Source organism: Hyperolius riggenbachi, chromosome 10 (assembly GCF_040937935.1).
Source record: "Hyperolius riggenbachi isolate aHypRig1 chromosome 10, aHypRig1.pri, whole genome shotgun sequence".
Lineage (NCBI taxonomy): Eukaryota > Metazoa > Chordata > Amphibia > Anura > Hyperoliidae > Hyperolius > Hyperolius riggenbachi.
The window spans coordinates 254,445,914-254,466,466 of NC_090655.1; the positions used below are offsets into that span (position 1 = coordinate 254,445,914).

The 20,553-nt window shown below is 46.7% G+C and overlaps 1 protein-coding gene across 1 annotated transcript in view; it reads right to left on the reverse strand.

Moving 5' to 3' along the window:
* LOC137537106 (zinc finger protein 271-like) overlaps window positions 1-13,414 on the reverse strand; it is a 38,305-nt gene extending 24,891 nt beyond the window's left edge. The window contains exons 1-2 of the mRNA XM_068259244.1: window positions 13,346-13,414; window positions 7,817-7,946 (exon numbers count right to left, since the gene is read on the reverse strand). Of these exons, the coding sequence (XP_068115345.1) occupies window positions 7,817-7,946; window positions 13,346-13,353 (138 nt within the window). The 5' untranslated portion in view covers window positions 13,354-13,414. The remainder of the gene's footprint in view (window positions 1-7,816; window positions 7,947-13,345) is intronic.
* Window positions 13,415-20,553: the final 7,139 nt, after the last annotated feature.

Sequence of the window (20,553 nt, forward strand, 5' to 3'; positions counted from 1 at the left end):
TATCTCTTGTGAATTTTAGGGAGCCAGCCACCTCACCGCTGCCCCCCAGTGTATAAAGGTACCCTCCATGTGTGCATTTATGTTACCTGTCCTGTGTCGCCCACTGCTCAGTGCCCATCTGTCTTCGGAATCCCTCGTAGGTTATTGTTTGAATTCAATACAAAACAAAAAGATAGTTTGCCGGCAGATGTTGATGATGCTGTGTGACCCTGGCATCCCCAGTATAGGAAGCCATGTACAGGTGTGCCTAGTATAGGTAGCCAGGTTTAAATGTCCCCCAATACAGGTTAGCAAGGTATAGGAACCTCCATAGTACTTAGCCATCAACAGGTACCTTAGTATATTTGTCCTCCACCCCCCGATCCCCGGCACTTACTGTGCCTCTCTCCAGCAATCACAGCACCCCTCCGCACAGCTCGGGTCTTCTCTGTGCAGAGGATTGGGACCCGGCATCATGAGGGATGGGTGCTGCGATCCCTGGAGAGAGGCACAATAACAACAGCGTTGGGGATCAGGGGGGAATCAGGGGGTGGGGGACACATATACTAAGTTGCCTATTGCTGGCTAATTACTACGGAGGTACCTATACCTTGCTAACCTATACTGGGGACACCTATAGCTCAGAAAAAATCCTAGGCAGCATGCACATAATGGTGACAGGCATACCGCTTTGATCTTATTTTTCCTGCCCATCACCATTAAGGGCTTAACACCAGGGAGGTTAATATCCAAAATGGCCACATCTGGCATCACTACTTCAGGGACCTCTACAAATACATTTCAGAAAATGCCCAAACCCTGGAACTGAAACAAACAGCCGCAAAACTGAAGGACATGGAGGAGACAATCAAGGACTTCCAAAACCCTCTGGCTACACCAATCAATGTGTTAATTAACATAATAGCGGCCACGCTAATGGAGTACCGCGCTCATGCTATGAACACATAGCACGGCAGTTAACAGCAGTGCGCATAACTTAAGAGCGCACATTATGCTTGTGTGCCATAGATTTAAAGACAAGATTAAAAAGGCATTTGACTCGGTGTTGCACCCAGGCCTTTTCCTAAAACTCCTAGAATATGAGGAAGAACATATGATGTCATCAAGAGTTCGGATACCAGAACCAATGCATTGTGAAAGTGAAGAGTAAGAGAATAGTGTTCTTCCAGCAGGGCCGAGGAGTCAGGCAGGGCTGCAGTCTGAGCCCAACGCTCTTTAACATTCATTAACCAACTGGCTGTAGCCCTGGAGTCCTCCCCAGCACAAGGCCTTACCCAGCATGACCGCGAGGTGTAGTTCCTGCTGTATACAGATGACCTCCTGCTGCTCTCCCCAACAGAGAGAGGCCTATAGGATAGCCTGGCAGTACTGGCGTTTCTGCACCACATGGGCACTGCCCATCAATCTAAAAAAACAACAAAAGTGATGGTGTTCCACAGGAAGAATCTAAATAAAACCCCCACCTCCTCATTTACATTAAATGGCTTCATACTGGTAACCAACAACAGTTACACCTACCTGGGGCTGGAGATTAATCAAGGAGCTTTAGGCCAGCAGTAAAGGCCCTGAAAGAAAAAACCTGCAGAACCTTTTATGCATCAGTAGGCAACTTTACCACCTGAAACCATCCGGTGAGAGTCTGGGTAAAAATATTCAATATAATGATCACCCCAATCTTGCTTTATGGCAGTGAGGAATGGGGCACAATCACCTACCCTGACCAATCAAAATGGTACTCCAGCCCAACAGAAGTCTTCATCTACAGTTCTGCAAGTATCTTCTCCAAGTCCATCGATCGCAACACTTCAAACTCTTCACTTCAAAGCTTGTCAGGCAGATTCCCACTATGGCTGACTATCCAGCAGAGGGTGCTCTCATCCTAGGGGCAGAAGCCCCAGCACTTAGCACCTTAAAGCCTCACTGATCCACAGGGCCTAGGCCAAACCATGTGCTCTGAAGCAAAGCATCAGCAGCCAACCCAGCTAGGACCACCAACACAGTCTGACAAAAGCCCAAATAAAAGGGACTATAGAAAGCTACAAGGTGCAATATCTGGAGGAATGGAGGAGTGACCTAAAGTACACCCAGAAACTCCCTGTCTACCAATCACTGCAGATGGAGTACACAATGGCCCCAAGACAGACAGACCCTGAGCCTGTACCGTCTGAGCGTCCACAGCCTGGAGGTAGAGACAGAACGGCACAGACATGGAATCCCCGGGAGGAGAGACTGTGCAGGCATTGTGACCAGCCCTGGAGGATGAGGCCCACTTCCCGCTACACTGCAGCAATTATGCACCTGTAAGGACTGCCCACTTCCAGAGACTCTCCACCCACATCCTGGATTTCCTCTCCACAGATGAGGAGAGGAAACTCAACATCCAACTGAGGGAAGAGGAAACAACCGTGCAAATAGTGGCCCAATATGCCGCTACCTGCCACCAACTGAGAGGAACAGGATACCCCACATACTGTATACGCCTTATACTGCACCCTATACCCTCCTCACCCCTATGCACTATATATGCCAGGCCCCTATATTGCCCCGTATATCCTCCACACCCTTATGGACTGTATATCCCGACCCTCAATACCCATCCCTATCATCCCACAACCACCCCCTCCTATGCTAATGCTATTGTTTTGCTTTGGCAATGCTAAATGGATTTGTTCATGCCAATAAAGCTTGTTTTGGATAGCCAGATATTAAAGTTCCCCCCCCCCCCAAGTTACACAGCCTGATCAGCCCCCAGTATTAGGTCACCCCCCCCTCCCCAGTTTAGGTAGCCTGATCAGCCCTCAGTATTAGGTAGCTTCCACCACCCAGTTTAGATAGCCAGATCAGCCCCCAGTATATGTCAGCGCCCTTTCCAGTTTAGATAGCCAGATGTGTCCCCAGTATTAGACATACGAGGTGAGTTTCCTAATCTATTTTTAATTATCTGGGGCTTTCCTCCAGCCCCTAGCAATCATTTCGGTCGCTTGCTGCTGCTCCGGTCTTCTTCGGTGTCCTGCTGGCTGCCTGTAAAGATTGCTGACCTGCTAATGTGTTGGCGCTTCTGCACATCCACATCACCGGGTGTGTACTGCGCCTGCATGGCACTACTCCACAGATGCAGTACGTGCCAGATGACGTGGATGCCTGCGCAGTCGGCGATCTTTACAAATGGCCAGCGGGATACTGAGGAGGACCGAAGCTGTGGCGAGGGATCAAAATGACTGGTAGGGGCTGGAGGAAAGCCACAGGTAAGTAAAAATAGATTAAGAAGCTTGCCTAGTATATCCTTTAAATATTCCCCTACCCAGTTTAGATACCCAGACCAGCTCCCAGTATATACCTAAGACACAACTCGTGGAGCACCATCCATAAACAATAATGCAGTCCTATCTATAAATGATAAGGAACCCTGAAATGTGCAGAATGGCCAATGAAAACAATGTCGAACAAGAGAAAACAGCTATGGCCTCTAAAAACCGCACCAAATCAGCACACAATAGATTTGAAAAAAGTACATCCTTTATTAATTGATCCACAAAAGATTAAAAACACAATTAAAAACAGGTGGGGAATAGCAATAAACCCAGATTGTCGGAGAACCGGCAGGAAAATAAAGTGCTAATGACACACCGCTAAGGGTGTGAAACAAAATGAGGAGTGCCAAAATTGGGTAATGACCAATGGGATTGCATTGTACATGGGGGGAGTGGGAGGGGATGGGAACAAAAGTGCAGGTGCATCAATAAATAACAGTAAAAATGCAATTGTGCATACAAACTATGAAAATGACAATCATTGATCCTCAATGTGTAGCAATGTAAAATCAAACAGTAATGATCAGTGTAAAAAGAGTGTAGTACAATGAAAGTGGTAGGCGAAAGAGTCACCTAGCAGGAAATAGCAAGTGAAAATGGCAGTACCAATAGAAGGTGATGGATGAGAAACAAACACCAATGTGGTGAAGAGTCCTACCGGTAAAGAAGTGGCTCCACGGGTCCCCCACCGCTGCTATCGCGATTCGCCACCGCAATGTGGCTTTCTCAAAGCTACTGAGCTACCTCTTGCAGCCGTTATATATCCTGTTCCGGGGGGAGGGGAGGGAGAAGGACGCCCGAACGTAGCGTAGCCACGCTACTGCCTCCATCGCTCCACGTTGCCAAGCAACGTGGAAGCTCTGTCGGCTACCGTACCTACGGTGGCCGAATGCGGCCAATACGATGTAACACGTACATAAGTACGTAACAATAAAGAAAATGTACGCCTGGGCGCCATCTAGTGTAATGAAATATACTGCAGGCATACTACATGAAATATTTACAAGGCTGAAATGAAACACCATAAAAATGAATACCCACCCCACCCGCTGGCTGCAAAGAGGAGCTGCATGTTGACTTGTTAGTGAAGATGAAAAAACAAAGGAAAGGAAGAATAAATATGGTATAAAAGGAAATTATAAGAACGATGTGGTATTAGATCAGAGAGCAACATAATATTAGTACATGGGCACATCAAGGATATATCATACAACTAATCAAATGCATAAAAGCTGCTCCCGAGACCTGCTCAAGGCCGTCAGAAGTATACTGTTAAATTGGTCAGTGTATCATATGAGAATAATACACAGATACAAGAAATACACAATATCATGAATTTACAAAAACACCCAAATGGAAAAGGAGATAATCATTGCTTAATCAATCCAAAGTCCTCTTCAAGGGTCCAAAATCTAGAAAAGAGTCCTGACAAAAAATCCCCTTACTGTAGATAAATGAGGGGTCAATAATTATCCCATTATGTTCAATCTGTAACTCCCAGCAGCATAGGTCCTGTCCGAACTCCACTTGCCGCAGATAAAGATGAAGAATGAATAACTATCTGAAGAAATAATGCGTTCAATCTGTAACTAGAGATAACACATTAAATATAATGAAAACATTTATAACCGTCACATTCACTTGTCAGAGTAGTGTAAAAGGTACGTAGTGGTATTAAATGGACCCCAACATCAAAGAAATAAACATAATACAGAGCCCCTGATCAGAATACAGACTGTGCCATCTACAAACCGAGCTACCCCTAAGTAATGGTTCACTACTCACCAGAGCAAACCACAACTACATGGAAACACGACATGATGTCGTGTTTGGTTATGTCTGTGGCTGTCCTCTACTGTACACAACTTCTTTGGGGCCTAAACTAATTCAACCATTTCCATCATGTCGTGTTTCCATGTAGTTGTGGTTTGCTCTGGTGAGTAGTGAACCATTACTTAGGGGTAGCTCGGTTTGTAGATGGCACAGTCTGTATTCTGATCAGGGGCTCTGTATTATGTTTATTTCTTTGATGTTGGGGTCCATTTAATACCACTACGTACCTTTTACACTACTCTGACAAGTGAATGTGACGGTTATAAATGTTTTCATTATATTTAATGTGTTATCTCTAGTTACAGATTGAACGCATTATTTCTTCAGATAGTTATTCATTCTTCATCTTTATCTGCGGCAAGTGGAGTTCGGACAGGACCTATGCTGCTGGGAGTTACAGATTGAACATAATGGGATAATTATTGACCCCTCATTTATCTACAGTAAGGGGATTTTTTGTCAGGACTCTTTTCTAGATTTTGGACCCTTGAAGAGGACTTTGGATTGATTAAGCAATGATTATCTCCTTTTCCATTTGGGTGTTTTTGTAAATTCATGATATTGTGTATTTCTTGTATCTGTGTATTATTCTCATATGATACACTGACCAATTTAACAGTATACTTCTGATGGCCTTGAGCAGGTCTCGGGAGCAGCTTTTATGCATTTGATTAGTTGTATGATATATCCTTGATGTGCCCATGTACCAATATTATGTTGCTCTCTGATCTAATACCACATCGTTCTTATAATTTCCCTTTATACCATATTTATTTTTCCTTTCCTTTGTTTTTTCATCTTCACTAACAAGTCAACATGCAGCTCCTCTTTGCAGCCAGCGGGTGGGGTGGGTATTCATTTTTATGGTGTTTCATTTCAGCCTTGTAAATATTTCATGTAGTATGCCTGCAGTATATTTCATTACACTAGATGGCGCCCAGGCGTACATTTTCTTTATTGTTACGTACTTATGTACGTGTTACATCGTATTGGCCGCATTCGGCCACCGTAGGTACGGTAGCCGACAGAGCTTCCACGTTGCTTGGCAACGTGGAGCGATGGAGGCAGTAGCGTGGCTACGCTACGTTCGGGCGTCCTTCTCCCTCCCCTCCCCCCGGAACAGGATATATAACGGCTGCAAGAGGTAGCTCAGTAGCTTTGAGAAAGCCACATTGCGGTGGCGAATCGTGATAGCAGCGGTGGGGGACCCGTGGAGCCACTTCTTTACCGGTAGGACTCTTCACCACATTGGTGTTTGTTTCTCATCCATCACCTTCTATTGGTACTGCCATTTTCACTTGCTATTTCCTGCTAGGTGACTCTTTCGCCTACCACTTTCATTGTACTACACTCTTTTTACACTGATCATTACTGTTTGATTTTACATTGCTACACATTGAGGATCAATGATTGTCATTTTCATAGTTTGTATGCACAATTGCATTTTTACTGTTATTTATTGATGCACCTGCACTTTTGTTCCCATCCCCTCCCACTCCCCCCATGTACAATGCAATCCCATTGGTCATTACCCAATTTTGGCACTCCTCATTTTGTTTTACACCCTTAGCGGTGTGTCATTAGCACCATTAGCACTTTATTTTCCTGCCGGTTCTCCGACAATCTGGATTTATTGCTATTCCCCACCTGTTTTTATTGTGTTTTTAATCTTTTGTGGATCAATTAATAAAGGATGTACTTTTTTCAAATCTATTGTGTGCTGATTTGGTGCGGTTCTTAGAGGCCATAGCTGTTTTCTCTTGTTCAGCTCCCAGTATATGGCAGCTCCCCTTCCTAAGTTAGATAGCCCCCCATATTAGGTAGTCCCCTACCCAGTTTAATTAACCAGATCAGCCCCCAGTATTAGGTTGCCCCCTTCCCATGTTAGATAGCCAGATCAGCCCCCAATTTTAGGTAGTCCCTCCCACCCCAGTTTAGGTAGCTAGATGTGACTCCAGTATTAAGTAGCCCCCTCTCCAGTTTAGATAGCCAGATCAGCTGCCAGGTATATGGTGACCACCTCCCTAACCAACCCCTCCCATGCTAATGTTTTGCTTTGACAATGCTAAAAGTATTTGGCCCTGCCAATACAGCTTTTTTGGATTTGGATAGCCGGATCAGCCCCCTCCCCAGTATACATAGCGAGATGTGCCCCAGTATTAAGTAGCCCCCTCTCCAAGCTAGCCAGATGTGACCCCAGCACAAGGCAGCCCCCTCTCTGAGCCCCCAGTATATGGCAGTGCCCCCCCCTGTTTAGCTAACCAGATCAGCCCCAGTACACTACACTGCCCCTTAAACTGAGCAGCAGCCAGACCTCCCCACCATGCAGAGTTGTGAGCATAGCCTCTAGTGCTGCCTACTTACCTCACTGGGAACTCAGCTGTGTCAGGTTTGCAGCATCTCCCCTCATCTCCCTCTAGTGATTAAAATAATGAGAAGCCACAAGAGGGAGACAGAGAAGTTTCTGCAAGCCTGTGACATGGTGCAGTGATGAGCAGCAACATTACAGGCTCTGCTCACGACTCTGTATCAGCCAGGCCAGGATGCACTGGAGGGGGGGGGGGGGGCATGAGTGCGCCCTCAGAGGCTAGTGCCTTCCCTGCCTCTGCTTTGGGCCAGAACTGGCTGTGTGTTTTATTAATGTAGATGAAAGACATCTAGATCCTCCTCACCTCTCCAGTCAGCAGATAGATGATCTCCAGGGTAAAGTTGAATATCCGATCAGTCATGTGACTCTGGTCCTCATACATCCTCAGTGATGTGGTTGTGTGATCTGTACAGGATGCTGCTGCCGTTTGATAACTAAAAGGGGAAGAAGAGGGGAGAAGAGGGAAGAAAGGTTAATGGGAACAGAGGACTGGAGCACATTGTGACAGGTAGCTATAAAGCAATGTAAATCCTTCCTTTTTTGAATAGAGGTGGATGAAGGGAGCAATCCTGGGGTGGACATGGCTATACTGGGAAAGAAATGGCATTACTGGGGTGGAGAGACATTACATATTGGAGGATAATGGCAATTCTGGGGGGACACAGGGGTGATAGGGCTACACTGGAGAAGTAATGGCATTACTGTGGGCAGCATGGTGATATAGTGGTTGACGCTTTTGCCTTGCAGCGCTGGATTCCTGGTTCAAATTCCAGACAGGGCACCATCTGCAAGGAATTTGTATGTTCTCCCAGTGTTTGTGTGGGTTTCCTCCAGTCACTCCAGTTTCCTCCCACATCCCAAAAACATACAGATAAGTAAAAGCTAGGACCTAAACTGGCCATAGACTACTATACATAGATATATACAAAGACATATGACTATGGTAGGGATTAGATCCTCTCAGGGACGGTTAAGTGACAAGATAATCTATACAGTTCTGCAGAAGAGGTCGGCGCTATATAAATACTAAATAATAATAACATTAATAATTACTGGGGTTGGGAGACATTACATACTGGAGGATAATGGCAATGCTGGGGGACACAGGGAAGACATGGCTATACTGGGGTGGTGTACATTACATACAGGAGGATAATGGCAATGCTGGGGGATACAGGGAGGACATGGCTATATTGGGGTGGGGTACATTACATACTGGAGGATAATGGCAATGCTGGGGGATACAGGGAGGACATGGCTATACTGGGGATGGGGTACATCACATACTGGAGGATAATGGCAATGCTAGGGGATACAGGGAGGACATGGCTATACTGGGGTGGGGTACATTACATACAGGAGGATAATGGCAATGCTGGGGGACACAGGGAGGACATGGCTATACTGGGGTGGGGTACATTACATACTGGAGGATAATGGCAATGCTGGGGGCACAGGAAGGACATGGCTATACTGGGGTGGGGTACATTACATACTGGAGGATAATGGCAATGCTGGGGATACAGGGAGGACATGGCTATACTGGGGTGGGGTACATTACATACTGGAGGATAATGGCAATGCTGGGGGACAGAGGGAGGACATGGCTATACTGGGGTGGGGTACATTACATACTGGAGGCTAATGGCAATGCTGGGGGACACAGGGAGGACATGGCTATACTGGGGTGGGGTACATTACATACTGGAGGATAATGGCAATGCTGGGGATACAGGGAGGACATGGCTATACTGGGGTGGGGTACATTACATATTGGAGGATAATGGCAATGCTGGGGGACACAGGGAGGACATGGCTATACTGGGGCGGGGTACATTACATAATGGAGGATAATGGCAATGCTGGGGATACAGGGAGGACATGGCTATACTGGGGTGGGGTACATTACATACTGGAGGATAATGGCAATGCTGGGGATACAGGGAGGACATGGCTATACTGGGGATGGGGTACATTACATACTGGAGAATAATGGCAATGCTGAGGGATACAGGGAGGACATGGCTATACTGGGGTTGGGAGACATTACATACAGGAGGATAATGGCAATGCTGGGGGCACAGGAAGGACATGGCTATACTGGGGTTGGGAGACATTACATACAGGAGGATAATGGCAATGCTGGGGGCACAGGAAGGGCATGGCTATACTGGGGTGGGGTACATTACATACAGGAGGATAATGGCAATGCTGGGGATACAGGGAGGACATGGCTATACTGGGGTGGGGTACATTACATATTGGAGGATAATGGCAATGCTGGGGGACACAGGGAGGACATGGCTATACTGGGGCGGGGTACATTACATAATGGAGGATAATGGCAATGCTGGGGATACAGGGAGGACATGGCTATACTGGGGTGGGGTACATTACATACTGGAGGATAATGGCAATGCTGGGGATACAGGGAGGACATGGCTATACTGGGGTGGGGTACATTACATATTGGAGGATAATGGCAATGCTGGGGGACACAGGGAGGACATGGCTATACTGGGGCGGGGTACATTACATAATGGAGGATAATGGCAATGCTGGGGATACAGGGAGGACATGGCTATACTGGGGTGGGGTACATTACATACTGGAGGATAATGGCAATGCTGGGGATACAGGGAGGACATGGCTATACTGGGGATGGGGTACATTACATACTGGAGAATAATGGCAATGCTGAGGGATACAGGGAGGACATGGCTATACTGGGGTTGGGAGACATTACATACAGGAGGATAATGGCAATGCTGGGGGCACAGGAAGGACATGGCTATACTGGGGTTGGGAGACATTACATACAGGAGGATAATGGCAATGCTGGGGGCACAGGAAGGGCATGGCTATACTGGGGTGGGGTACATTACATAATGGAGGATAATGGCAATGCTGGGAGACAACTGGAAACCTCACAGATAACGCAACAATTCTTTAATGATAAGCTTGAAGACCTGGAGAATCGCTCAAGGAGGAATAACCTCAGAGTGGTGGGCCTCTCCAGGAAACATATCCTGGAGGATATTAATGACTTTTGCGAATTGACCCTCCCAGAACACCTAGGGGTGCAGACCCCATGCAAGGCGGAGAGGGCTCACAGGGTGGGACCAGCACGGAACCCCGATTCAAAAAAGCTGCCACGAGTGGTAATGGTCAGATATCTAGACTTTAAAGACAAGCAACGCCTGTTGACAGCATTTAAAACACGCAAAGATGACCTGATGTACGATAACCGCCGCATCCTCATCTTTAATGACTACTTCCTAGATGTGTCAAAGCGCAGACAGGCATTCAGTACAGTGTGCACCGAATTGGTCAAAAGGGGGTTACGATTCGCCTTACAATACCCTGCCACTTTGAGAGTCACAGGTTCAGACGGCGGGGCATATATTTATAAAAGTGCAGAGGATGCAGAAAAGTTCTTGTCTCAACCGGCAGCTAGACAGCTATCCCCAAGAGGTTCGCCAGCAAGAGAAAATAATCAGGAGGGGGAGACATGAAGAGATGTTCGGCTCTAATACTTTTCAATGCTAAGTTTGGTGTAACATGTCATTGTACAACTACAAGCAAGGTTGTGTAGTTATAATTTTAACATTCCACTTTCAAGCTTGAGGGCGGAGGAGAGAATGGAGGATTTTGGTTCGTGATCCAATGATCATACAGGGAAGAAGTGAAGGCCTAATGGGTGTGAAGAGAATATCCCAAGGAGGCATTATTAGAAATGACGAGGCGGTGAGCCTCTCTACGGATAGCACCAAGGACATATCTTTGTTTCCGGGTTTTCAGGATTGGGGGGGAAGGGAGGGGCTAGGGTGGAACTTATATCAATCTCTCTTCAGGGTCACTCAATTACAGGTTGCTCGAGGGCCTCTAGAAAATTCTAGGTCGTATGTTATATTTCATGCAAATTTTGTGATTGTCTATGCAGAAAACCTAGAGCTACCTGCCTGTCAGCCGAAGCAATTAAACCCTATTATTCTCAGTGTAAATGGGTATTAAGGTAGTAACATGGAATGTTAAAGGTTTACGATCTCCTATAAAGAGGTCACAAGTAATAAGACATCTAAAACAGCTAAAAGCAGATGTGGCCATGTTACAAGAGACACATCTGGGGGGTAACGAACTCAAATTCATGGAAAAATCCTGGGTAGCCCCATGTCATGGCTCACCAGCTCTAGGCAGAAAAGCAGGGGTAATTACACTAATCAGTAGATCTTTACAAGCCAAAACAGAGATCATTCATTGCAATGCTGCAGGCAGGTGGCTGGGGGTTAGACTTCACTTACCAGGTGAAACTATAGATATTCATAACATATATGGGCCAAACACAGAACAACCCAGCTTTTTACAGAAGATACAGTGGAGACTCACACAACAACCACAAGCCAAACTGGTAATAAGGGGTTACTGGAACCAAGTCATGAATATCCACGAGGATAGGTCAGGAAAAAACAGAGGGAATTCAGGAATTAAAACAAGCGGAGATACTGGTCTGACTAAACTGGGTGAGGGTCTTCGTCTCATAGACGCTTGGAGATTCTTGCATCCATATGATAGAGAATATATACGTTTCACTCGAGAGTACACGGGACATTCTCCCGAATAGACTATATTTTCCTAAGCGAATACCTCGTTAGTAGGTTGCAAAAGGCCGAAATATCGGACATGATTATATCTGACCACAGTCCAGTGGTAATAGAAATGAGTAAAAAAAAATGCAAAGAGGCACAGATATACTTTGGAGGTTTCCTGAGCATCTATATAAAGACGAAGACTTTCACCTTTTACTCAAGAATTGGTGGCTAGAATATAAAGGGGATAATAGAGAACACCAAATAAACCCCCATCTCCTTTGGGAAACTGCTATGGCAGTATTGCGGGGACACATTATTGCATATACAGCAACAACAACAAAAAGCGAATCGCCAAGCTATATGAGGAGGCAGTACGGGCAGTTAGAGTTGCCTATAGACAATACAACCTTAATCCTTCCCCTACAGAAAGAGATAAGTGGCTGGAAGCCAAAACTAATGCTGATCAATGGTTCAAGGAAAGAGAAATAATGCATAATTGTGAAGAAACGCGGAAGAGCTGCCGCTTTGAGTCAGCGTGAGGCGGCTCTTTCCGCGCATGGCATGGCGGAACGCGGAGAAACCGCCGCGTCAGAGATGTTATGTTGCGGAGGCACAAGATGACTGGGTCAAATTTTTGCCCTTCGCAATCTGTACTTTATCTGTCTGTGTGTTAACGACCTGACTTGTCCGACCTCGAGAACCGACCTTACTGTTAGAGGCGGTTCACAGTCCTGGTAGTGACACTCCCTCCTGGGTGTCACTCTCGGTTTTGTCCTTCCTACCCTCAGACTGACTCCTCCCCCCGGGAGAGTCCCAGTTTTCGGAAGGAATTTGTGCAGTACTCCTTACTGCTCTGTACTCCCTCCTGAGGCTTAGTCCTCTAGTATTACTGTTGCACCAAACACTCTTACTCTACTCAGGTGTCCAGAGGTTAGCAAATATATCTGATTATCGATATACTTGAGGAAAGAAAACAGAAAAAACTGGCACCAGTATGCGGCAGGGATGGAACGGCCTCAGGTGGGTTTACCTGCAACGTGCACCGATTACAGAAGTGTCTTGAAGAAAGAGGAGAAGCGGGCACTGCTGCGTAAATCCCTTTATTGTGGCCGGGTTACAGAGTGGTTGCAGTGGGGGGAGAGGGTTGCCTGACAGCTGTTTCGCAGGTATGCAACCTGCTTCTTCAGAGGCTAAAAGACAACTGCAGGAAATTCCATATTTATACATTAAGCCATCACACTCACCATTCCATACGTTCACCGTAACCAGCCTGAGACGCACGCCAGTGCCGGCCACTTCCTAGTCACGCCCCCCTCCTCGTCTGCGCAGCATGTGAGCGGCTCCAGCCAATCAGCGAGCCGCGAGTCTCCCCGCCAATCTGCTCACTGCTCAGCTCACGTCACTGGGGGACGATCCATGGAGAGGCTCCAGCTTCTAGCAGGTCACCATGGTAGCCCCGTCGCGGCTCACGTTGGCTGTGTAGTGCGGATTAACCCCTGTGTTCCCATAGAAGGTACCTCCGTGGACCCAGCTGGATATGCGGTATCACCGCAATTCCACGCAAAATGGTCCTAGTCATCGGGACTCGTCCATTGGGGCATCAGGGGTGGTTTACATAGTATGAGTGATCATTTGGCTCTATAAATAGAAAAATAGAAAAATAAAAATGCAAACAGTAAATATGCATACATTTATGCCTAGCATCCTGCTACATGTTACATAAAGTTGTTATTTCCAAAATTTGGAAAAGAGAAAAGAGAGAAAGGAGAACAAAAGGATAATGGACATTTAAGCAATTATTACATTCATAGCTAAGGGCAAGAGGATGATATACATTGTTGCATCAATTATACTTGTTTAGAAAGCAGTGCAGCTCATTCCTATCGTTCAATCCCAAAGGGCCACAAGCTTTAGTGACCGAGATTATCCTGGCTTCCTGCTGCAGCAACATCTGTTCCCGATCCCCACCCCTCCGGGGTACTTCCACAATCAGAATACCAGCAAAACTCAGACATGTAGCATTTCCATTGTGATTCTCCCTTACATGTCGAATAAGTCTACCTGCTCCTACACCTGTTCTTACTGAATTGACATGCTCTTGAAACCGGGTACACAGCATCCGAGTTGTTTGGCCAATGTAAAAACTGCCACACTGGCATAAAATACAATAAACAGTAAACTTGCTCCGACAATGCAAAAATTGCTTGATAGGTAGAACTTGACCTCCCAATCTGATGCTGCGTCCCGCTACGTATTGGTGGCAATGATTACAATTGCCACACCTAAAGCCTCCAGTAGGTATTGATCTCTGCAACCATCCAGGTTCCTTAGGGGCAGCATATTCACTGTTAGTTATGACATCTCCCACAGTGCGAGCCCTCCTGAAGGATATGAGTGGTCTCTGTTTAGAAATGGTGGCAAGGCAGGGCTCACCCTGCAGGACATGCCAATGTCTATACAGAATTGTTTTAATCTGGTCTGCCATTGGTGAGAAATCAAAAATACAAGTAAACCGCTCATCCACTTTCTGCTGTTGTCTAATCCCTCCTAATGCTCTTTGGCTGTGTCGCTTTCTCTGTTTATTCGTGACGATACCCTCCCTATTCAGAGAGTCTGCTTTCTTAAAAGCTTTGTTAAGATCCTGCAAGGTGTACCCCCTATTAACCAATCTGACCGCCAATTCTTGACTTTGTCTAACAAAATCTTCACGTTTGGAGTTATTCCTTTTCAATCTCACAAATTGGCCATAGGGGATAGACCTTATTGTATGAGCAGGATGGTAACTGGTACTTAGGAGCATGGAATTTGTGGCTGTGGCTTTTCTGTGGCCCTTGGTCTGTAGACGGCCCTCCTCAGCAAAGATTTCCAAGTCCAAGAACTCCAAACGACTGCCACCCATCACACCAGTGAATTGCATGTTGTAGTCGTTGGAGTTCAGGAACTCGAGAAAGCTCGCAAACTGGTCATCAGACCCCTTCCATGTGAGGAAGACATCGTCCACATATCTGTACCAATGGCCGATAAGGGGTTTAAATGGATTGGTGTCTTTCAAGATCACCTTGCTTTCCCAACTCCAAAGAAACAGGTTGGAGAAGGTGGGGGCCACAGGTGTCCCCATCGCTACTCCTGAGCACTGGCGATACCACCTGTTGTTAAACAAAAATGCATTATGAGAAATGACAAAATGTAAACAGTCACAAATATATTGGACCCATAACTCATCTTTCCCCTGTTCTTCCAGTAGTTCACCAATTACCCGGGTACCTAGACCCTGTGGAATGCGTGTGTACAGGTTGACAACATCCACTGATGCCAACCGTACACCCTCCCCAAGTACCACCCCCTCCAGCTTCCCCAGGACGTCCAAGGTGTCAGCCAGATGGGTTCCAACCACTCCCAAGAATGGTCTAAGGATGTAATCAAGATACCTCGACAGAGGTTCAGTCAATGAACCCCTGGCTGACACAATCGGACGCCCCGGGGGGCAAACAGGGTCTTTGTGGACCTTGGGGAGGAAGTACCACACCGGTTTCCTGGGAAATTCAGGCAAGAGTCCCTGCCCTAACTGTTTGGATATATACCCACATTCCACACCCCTTCTAAGCAATGATTGTAGGGTGGACCTAAATTGGTTGGTGGGATCCCCCTTAAGCTTAAGATAGAACTGGTCTGGGCCTTCAAGCTGTCGAAGGGCCTCTGAAACATAGTATTCTGCCGACATGACCACCAGATTTCCACCCTTGTCGGCTTTTTTGAGTACTAGGCTTTTGTTGTTTTTTAGCCAGTCCAGTGCTCTCTTTTCATCTGGGGTGAAGTTGGGTGTGTCCTGGGGATAGATGAGAGCCTGCATATCTGTTAATACTTTCTGATTAAGGAGATCGACTGCAGATCCTGGTGATGTAGAGAACTCCCTTACTGACTTGCATGCCCTAAAATCCTGTCTAACGGCATCCTCAGAGTCTGATTGTTCCACAATGTCGTTCTCTGCTAAAAGTTGTTGTAGATCTGCCAGAGCTTCCAAGTCAGTCGGACTATCCAATTTGGGGACCATATAGCCCAGATTGCTTATAGTGACATGTTTATTGATTCGCATCTCAGTGCAATCTTCATCCTGTTTCTTATTCTGCCACATTAAGATGTTCAATTTCCGAATGCTCTTGTACCAGTCAATTTCAAACTTGAAGTTATCAAAATTCGTTGTTAAAGAGAAATTAAGTCCCTTCTTCAGAACAGAGGTGCAGCCATCCGGTAGGGAGATCCCAGAGATGTTGATGATCTGCAGTTCCTGTTTTTGCTCCGTTAAAAAGAGTTCGTTCACTTTCTCCTTCGATAGCCCCTCCCATATGTTCCCCTGCTCCACGTAACTTTCCTCAGATAGGGTTTCTTGTGGGCGGGTTCTTCCACCTCGTCCTCGTCGGATCCGTCTAAAGGGGTCTCGACACATTTCGGACTTTTGATGATGGGTTTAGGTGAGGGTTTATTCTTAGGTCTTTTTTGTACAGGGTCCTCTTCTTGACTGGAGTTTGACCCTGAATCTGTTGTCCAGTAGTCTTTAGGATCTTTATTCAGTTTCTTTCTTCTATTTCTGTGTCTCCTAGCTGGTTGTCCCCAGTCAAAGATCTTTCCTTCTTTGAAGTCCTGTTGATCTCTTTTGAATTTACGGAGTTTTCTCTCTTTGATTTCGTCCTGAATTGTGACCAATCGATTGTCAACTTTTGTTTCCAATTTCTGCAGGTGTGTGTTGTCCGCCAGTTTACAATATTCGTCTTTCTTTTTGGTTATTTCACCCACAGTAGTGTGATATTCAGCCTCTGTCCGTTTCAACACAATGGCTTGTAGACGTAGGGAGTGATCCAGATGTTCCTGATCCCACTCTTTCATAAAGTCGGGATCATTCCTGTATTCACTGGCTTCTGTGTACTTGCGGAACCCCCGGGAAGCTATCTGCTTGTCATCATATCGCTTCAATGAAGCAACTGTCCAAAATAACTTGACCTCCTTCTCAGATAATCGACTGATGTCCTGCTCGATGACCTTCACCCCCACTGCCTTGCTGGAATCAGAACCACTAGCTGTGTCTGTAAAAAATGTAGTCCAATCCGATCTACCTGCCAACAAGCGTGTAGTGCTGGTTGTAGCTGTCGCTTCTTGTGTTCCCGAGGTACTCGGGGTCTCAGCTTCAACTTGTTGCATCTGTGCACAGTATAGAAACGGTCTAATGATATACTTGAGGAAAGAAAACAGAAAAAACTGGCACCAGTATGCGGCAGGGATGGAACGGCCTCAGGTGGGTTTACCTGCAACGTGCACCGATTACAGAAGTGTCTTGAAGAAAGAGGAGAAGCGGGCACTGCTGCGTAAATCCCTTTATTGTGGCCGGGTTACAGAGTGGTTGCAGTGGGGGGAGAGGGTTGCCTGACAGCTGTTTCGCAGGTATGCAACCTGCTTCTTCAGAGGCTAAAAGACAACTGCAGGAAATTCCATATTTATACATTAAGCCATCACACTCACCATTCCATACGTTCACCGTAACCAGCCTGAGACGCACGCCAGTGCCGGCCACTTCCTAGTCACGCCCCCCTCCTCGTCTGCGCAGCATGTGAGCGGCTCCAGCCAATCAGCGAGCCGCGAGTCTCCCCGCCAATCTGCTCACTGCTCAGCTCACGTCACTGGGGGACGATCCATGGAGAGGCTCCAGCTTCTAGCAGGTCACCATGGTAACCCCGTCGCGGCTCACGTTGGCTGTGTAGTGCGGATTAACCCCTGTGTTCCCATAGAAGGTACCTCCGTGGACCCAGCTGGATATGCGGTATCACCGCAATTCCACGCAAAATGGTCCTAGTCATCGGGACTCGTCCATTGGGGCATCAGGGGTGGTTTACATAGTATGAGTGATCATTTGGCTCTATAAATAGAAAAATAGAAAAATAAAAATGCAAACAGTAAATATGCATACATTTATGCCTAGCATCCTGCTACATGTTACATAAAGTTGTTATTTCCATACGGTGAACGTATGGAATGGTGAGTGTGATGGCTTAATGTATAAATATGGAATTTCCTGCAGTTGTCTTTTAGCCTCTGAAGAAGCAGGTTGCATACCTGCGAAACAGCTGTCAGGCAACCCTCTCCCCCCACTGCAACCACTCTGTAACCCGGCCACAATAAAGGGATTTACGCAGCAGTGCCCGCTTCTCCTCTTTCTTCAAGACATATCTGATTATCGGTGATACTGCAGATTATCAATAATCTGGTATATATCTGTATTCCCAGTGATACTGCAGATCACCGGTAATCAGATCCTCTCTGTGTTACACCGATCGTTACAGAACGCCAGACCAAATACAAAATGGACGCAAACACTGATCGTCTGGGTGTACTTGCCGCTTTGGTGGACAACATCAATCAAGTAGGCCGCCACCGATTGGCCTCAACTCAGAGATGCGCTGAGCCCCCCCAGAGACTGCAAACGCACCTTGAACCAAACAGAAGCTCTGCATATACACCAAAAGCAAAACTGTTAAGTGGGAGCAGCTGGCCGGAAATAAATTAAAACATAGTAAAGAGCTGAGCAGCGCTACTTAAAAACAGATGAATGCTTACCTGCAAAAGTGTGCAAGCCCCACTAATGGGATAAAGTACACACTGAGCACACACATGACCTGTCTACCGCTTGGAGGATGTTGGTTTCCTCTAACAGCTTGCATGCAACTTGTGGTGTATATGCAGAGCTTCTGTTTGGTTCAAGGTGCGTTTGCAGTCTCTGGGGGGGCTCAGCGCATCTCTGAGTTGAGGCCAATCGGTGGCGGTCTGGTGATGCGCTGATCCCACTTTTTTACGCAATTTTCAATTTTACTTGGTAGCGCGCCCAGGCTATGCATATGCATAGGTATAATTTAGTTAGTGTTAGGTCCCCTCCCATGGAGGAAAGACTTCTACGACAGTGGGAGGGACGAGTACCTAACAAGTTGCATGCAAGCTGTTAGAGGAAACCAACATCCTCCAAGCGGTAGACAGGTCATGTGTGTGCTCAGTGTGTACTTTATCCCATTAGTGGGGCTTGCACACTTTTGCAGGTAAGCATTCATCTGTTTTTAAGTAGCGCTGCTCAGCTCTTTACTATGTTTAAACATCAATCAAGTACTGGGCACCCACAGAACTCTTATTGATGCCCTATCAGGGTCTGTACAAACCCTCCAGACATCAGTGGATCATGTGCGATCCCCTTCTAGCCCTGACATACGTATGCCGGTACCTGAAAGATTTTCTGGCCACAGATCTGACTTCCGAAATTTTAGGAGTAGAGTGTTGTCCTATTTTGAGTTGAGACCCCAGTCTTCAGGAACTGAGACCCAGAGGGTCACATTTATTAAAACCTTATTATCAGGCGATTCTCAGACATGGGCGTACAGTTTGCCCACTGGGGACACAGCCCTTACCTCCGTAGAGGAATTTTTTAAAGCCATGGCAGTAATTTACGACGACCCGGACCTTGTCTCGACCTCTGAGCGGAAGCTCAAGCTTTTGCGTCAAGGCAAAGGTCCGGTCGAAGATTATGCGGCTGAATTTAGAAGGTGGTCAGTTACAGCCAGGTGGGACACCTATGCCCTGTTGGATTGTTTCCTGTCAGGGTTGTCTGATGAGGTCTCTGATCTGATGTTAAGTCAGCCCGAGCCCAGAACAGTTGATGAGGCCATTTCTGCGGCCATCCGAATTGACCGCAGGCTGCGCTATCAAAAGCAGACCAGGGGTAGTCATCATGTTAGAGTGGTATCTTACGCTGCACCCCAGGTGACTTCACCTCCCTCTGTCTCGCCTGCTCCAGTCTTACCTCCACCCGAGCCGATGCAGATAGGTCGGTCAAAACTGTCCCAGGTGGAGCGAAGACGGAGGATGACGGAACAGCTGTGTCTGTACTGTGCTGAGGGGGGCACAGAGTACGAGACTGTCCCAATAAACCGGGAAACGCGACCACCTAGGAGTTGTAGGGGGTAACATCCTAGGCGTACGACTTTTACCCCTAGAAGATAAACGGTTGCGTCTTCCCTGTACTGTTACATGGGAAGATAAAACCGAGGTCACGGAAGCCTTTATTGATTCAGGCTCCACGGCAAATTTTATGGATTTTGAGTTTGCTAAAAGATTATGTATTCCGCTCACACCAGTACAACCACCCATCCAGGTTACGGCAGTAGATGACTCTCCCCTGCAAGGGGTATTGCACTGGGTAAAGTTACAGTTCTTTGTATTGCATATGACAACCTCCACCATTATACTCGGCATGCCATGGTTACACCTTCATTCCCCGCACATTGATTGGGCCACCGGCCAACTAATTTCTTGGTCAGCACACTGCTTTCAGCAATGTTTAGGGAAGGTGACATTGGGCCAAACCAGGGTTCATGTAGAAGGGGTACCTGAGCAGTATTTGGAATATTCTGATGTATTTTGT